The 4,731-nt window shown below is 44.2% G+C and overlaps 1 protein-coding gene across 1 annotated transcript; it reads right to left on the bottom strand.

Annotated features, from left to right (window-relative positions):
* Positions 1-1,112: 1,112 nt before the first annotated feature.
* Positions 1,113-4,425, bottom strand: LOC135489780 (uncharacterized). Its single transcript, XM_064775317.1, has 2 exons — positions 3,540-4,425; positions 1,113-3,218 (listed from the first exon to the last, which is right to left on the bottom strand). The coding sequence occupies exons 1-2, from the start codon at positions 4,304-4,306 to the stop codon at positions 2,474-2,476; spliced, it is 1,512 nt and encodes a 503-aa protein (XP_064631387.1). The 5' UTR covers positions 4,307-4,425; the 3' UTR covers positions 1,113-2,473.
* Positions 4,426-4,731: the final 306 nt, after the last annotated feature.

Below are 4,731 nucleotides of genomic sequence, written 5' to 3'. Positions count from 1 at the left end.
TTTTCACTCCAAATTTGAACCCCCCCCCCTCTATGGCCAGGTTGTCGAAATTCAAAATTATTTTTTTTACCAAACAATTTATTTATATCTGTAGACTTGCCACAGCAAATATTTTTTCAATACGTCTCCAAATATGTTCTTGAGAGTAAAAAACATGCACTCGTCTAATTGATAGGCCTCGACCATCCAACCTATGAATATTCATTAGTGGTCTTGTCTGTGAAAGAGGACGTCGAAGAACGCGGTCGTATAAAAAAAACAGACGTTGGATGGCGCTCGAGACGGGTCATCCTATTTAGCGTCCAGTGGCGACCAGTGGCGTCCAACGCGAAATAATAGGGTGTATATGGTTAACAATGTTTTCAAGCTCCTAAAACACTTTCAATAAACAAGATTTAGAAGTTTGGTGGAGTTTGCAAACCTAGTTTTTGAATAATTATCACCAGAAAACGATCTTAGTATGCGTCCAGCAAAAGTACTGGACGCCATGTTTGTTTTAGCTGCCGTTCCTCGGGTTAAATGAAAAAGCGGAATCGGGATCTGGCATCAGGTTGGCATACTAAGATCGTTTTCTGGTGATAATTATTCAAAAACTAGGTTTGCAAACTCCACCAAACTTCTAAATCTTGTTTATTGAAAGTGTTTTAGGAGCTTGAAAACATTTTTAACCATATACACCCTATTATTTCGCGTTGGACGCCACTGGTCGCCACTGGACGCTAAATAGGATGACCCGTCTCGAGCGCCACCCAACGTCGTTTTTTATACGACCGCGTTCTCCGACGTCCTCTTTCACAAAAACATGTGAGGGAAGTTTGCGCGAGCGCCACCCAACGTCTGTTTTGATATACGACCGCGTTCTTCGACGTCCTCTTTCACAAAAACATGCAAGACAAGTTTGCGCGAGCGACGACCGCTCACAAAAACATGTACAGATTTTTTGCGGTTTTCACGGCCCATAGTGTACACCTTATTCCTCAGTTGACTGTACGCCATGCATTCGCACGAGAATTTGGTTTCTGTTAGCTGCATATAGTTGTGTAACGACCGTCCTTGTGAATGGAATTGTCGTTAATGAGTTCCCGTCAACCCCTGGTAAAATGAATGAACCTTCACCAGCGTTGACGAGAACCAGAGTTTGTGGGGGTGTGCATTGACCGATAAATTATAAGCGCTAGAATATACCCAAAATATGTTTATTATGAACAAACTAGATTCCAGATTTCACTTCACATTCATCCAACCCAATAAACTGCATGGCCAACCAGATATGACCCCAGGTTACCCAAATTCCTTCTCACCACACTTGTTCTACCAACAACCCAGAAGCCTAAATTCCCCTGTCAAAACGACATCTAATTGGAGGAGAAATCACCTATTAATCAAAGTACCAGTCAGATGAACCAAAGCCAATGTAAATCTATACAGGGTGGCCCAAAACAGTTCACCAACCAAGACATGGAACACTCCGAACTAAGATTCCCCAGAACTTGTATCACCTGGAATCACTTTCTGATTATGTAACTCAAAACCTATGCCAAGCAGGGAAGTCAGAACAAGATTAAACACTATCACAATCCAGTATAAAACAAGTGACATGATCATGACATGTCGGACAGGAATTGTGGGCAACTTTGCCCAGCTTCTTCACACAAAGTTCCAACTCAAACAAACTAAAAGAAACCTCAGGAAAACCCGGTCAGTCTGGCCATAACAGGATATTGACAAACCCAGCCCTAGAGGCACACGAAGGGGGTAAAATTATAGGTCACATGGCAGAAATACGGAACTCGGAATTTGAGGGTTTATACTCACAAGAAAAGCCAAAAGTCAGCAAACGTTCCCATGTACATGACATACATGGTGAAGATTGGGCGTGTCACACCATGCAGCGGTTCAGAGAGATGAGACAAAAATGTAGGCTCTACTCAGCCATAGGAACCAAGCAAAATCACAGAAAGAAAAGGTCTACCCGTCTGGTAGCAAGCGCGCTAGGGATGGACACTGATCAAAGCTAGGGCCCAGTTTTATACAGAAAGATTACCTCATCTCAACGAACCAATGCCTGCCGTAACAGCCAGAATTCACCAACCCTATTACAAAGTAAGCCACACAAAAGAAGCTAAAATCATTAGCCCAGAACACAAAGGAGACCAACGATCATCACTTGAAAATACCTCAGGAGATTACCAAATTATAGGCCCAAGCAAACCAGGTCAAAATTATGACATAACCATTAACCATGCAAGGCCCATAACGACTTCCGTTACAACTACCCCCCTCCCTCTAAAAATGTCATGCCCTCATGACATCAAAAATGCACAAAATATCAAAACATGTTCAAATACAAAGTCACCAAACATCACGACACATCTGGAAAACAAGCAGAAAAATTACTATATGCTCTTCAGTTTCCCATCTCATCTCCTAAACCTGGAAAATGACAGAAATTATCTAAATTACTATGATTCCATCACGTCCCTTCAAGGTTGACCCTGGAAAGGCTGAAATTTCTGCATCTCATTACAAAATCATTTCGAAATCGAAATGGCAGTTCTATTTTCCGACCCCTCCTAGTACGGATTGGCGAGACCGCAGGCACAACAACCACAGGCTCGGTTTCCACTTCCACATCCTCCGGGTCAAAGTCTATCGCATCATCCTGCCACTCCACTTCTCCTGGTACATCTCTCCCAGATTCTGGAACAGTCACAGTCACATCACGCGGTTCAACAGCAGCAGCCGCTTGCTCAGTATTTGACTGAGACAACTGCTCAGGCGCCACTTGATCTGAGTAACACGGTTTTAGCCTATTGAAATGCACTACGTACGATTTGCGTCCGCCCTCCAGCTGAATCTTAAAATTCACGTCTGATAGCACTTTCACTATCACGAATGGTCCAGTCCACGGCTTATGCAACTTCCGACTCAATCCACGCTTGACCGCCGGCGAATGCAACCAAACACGATCTCCTAACTCGAACTTTTTCCCATGCTTCCTCGAATCGTACACCACTTTCTGTCTCTTGTGTGCGGCACCCAAACTCTCCTCAACCATGTCAAAAGCCGACCTCATTCTCTGCTCAACATCCTCTGCGTAAGTACCAACGTCATCACACGGCTCACCAGGTGGTCTACCAGCAACGAACGACAACGGCGTCACCATCTCTCGTCCCAACATCAACCGTGCAGGCGTGAAACCAGTGGACTCCTGGACGCTAGAATTGTAAGCATATTGAATCATTGGCAAGTATTCCACCCAGTCTCTCTGATGATCATCAACAAACTTCGACAAAGCCGTGCAAAGTGTTCTCATATATCGTTCTGCCAAACCATCACCTTGTGGGTGGTAACTCGTAGTTCGGGTTTTCAAGATTCCTAAAATCTTAGCAAGCTCAGACATAAGATTCGACTCAAAATTAGGCCCTTTATCAGAATGCCAGCTCCATGGGATTCCGAACCTAGTGATGAAATTGTCAACTAAAACTCTGGCTACCACAGCAGCCTCCTGACAAGGTAAAGGATACAATTCTACCCACTTTGTCAGATAGTCCTGGACGACCAAAATCACGCGATTGTAATCTTTACCAGCCGGAAACGGTCCAACGATGTCCATTCCAATCCTATCAAGCGGTCTGCAAACCAACATGTCCTGAAGAGGTGCTCGCCTATGAGGTATCGGACTACGACGCCGCTCACATGTCCTGCACTTCTTGATCTGCTCCTTCACAAACGCATCCAAGCCTGTAAAATAGAAAGTCTGACGTATACGCCTTAGGGTTTTATGCACCCCAAAATGACCAGCTGTGTTATCAGAGTGTCCCAATCGGAAAATTTCTAATTTCATACTATCAGGAACCACTACACGAAGTTCACTACTGTTCTCTCTCATTGACTCCCATCTGTAGTAAACCAAATCATTCTTCAGTTCTAACTGACCAAACACCGACCACCAACGACGAAGGGCGAATGAGAACTGGAGCAACTTCGATTTCGGCGGACGTTCTCCAGCTTCCAACCACTTCCGAACAGTCTTTAGGTCACCATCAGCTTTCTGCGCCTCCACTATACCTGCAGGAGCATCAACATCTATTCTCAAAACACGACAAAACTCAGACTCAGGGCTAGCTAAACTACATGTACGAGTGCATTCCTCAGCTTCCACCTGGGTACTCAGATCCTCTATAATTGATTCTTGAATGTCACTTATTGGTTCACTAATGGAATGTTCATGCTCTTCACCCTCCTCCAGGGGATATCTACTTAAACTGTCCGCATTTACATGCTTCTCACCTGGCCTATGCATAATCTTAAACCGGAATGAAGCCAAATACTCCAACCAGCGAGCAACCTGACCTTCTGGGTCTTTAAAATTAAACAGCCAGCGTAAGGAACCATGATCTGTTCTCAGTACGAACTCCTTCCCCACCAATGCACACCCCCACAAACAATTGTAACGACCGTCCTTGTGAATGGAATTGTCGTTAATGAGTTCCCGTCAACCCCTGGTAAAATGAATGAACCTTCACCAGCGTTGACGAGAACCAGAGTTTGTGGGGGTGTGCATTGACCGATAAATTATAAGCGCTAGAATATACCCAAAATATGTTTATTATGAACAAACTAGATTCCAGATTTCACTTCACATTCATCCAACCCAATAAACTGCATGGCCAACCAGATATGACCCCAGGTTACCCAAATTCCTTCTCACCACACTTGTTCTACCAA

The sequence above is a fragment of the Lineus longissimus genome, chromosome 6 (assembly GCF_910592395.1).
Source record: "Lineus longissimus chromosome 6, tnLinLong1.2, whole genome shotgun sequence".
Classification (NCBI taxonomy): domain Eukaryota; kingdom Metazoa; phylum Nemertea; class Pilidiophora; order Heteronemertea; family Lineidae; genus Lineus; species Lineus longissimus.
This window is presented reverse-complemented; position numbering and strand designations above follow the sequence as displayed.

Excerpts from the sequence above, each read along its gene's own strand:
- LOC135489780 (XM_064775317.1), bottom strand. The coding sequence starts at position 4,306 with ATGCATAGGCCAGGTGAGAAGCATGTAAATGCGGACAGTTTAAGTAGA. Across the intron at positions 3,219-3,539 it reads GTCCAGGACTATCTGACAAA|CGTCCAGGAGTCCACTGGTT; the intron begins GTGGGTAGAATT and ends TTACAATTCTAG.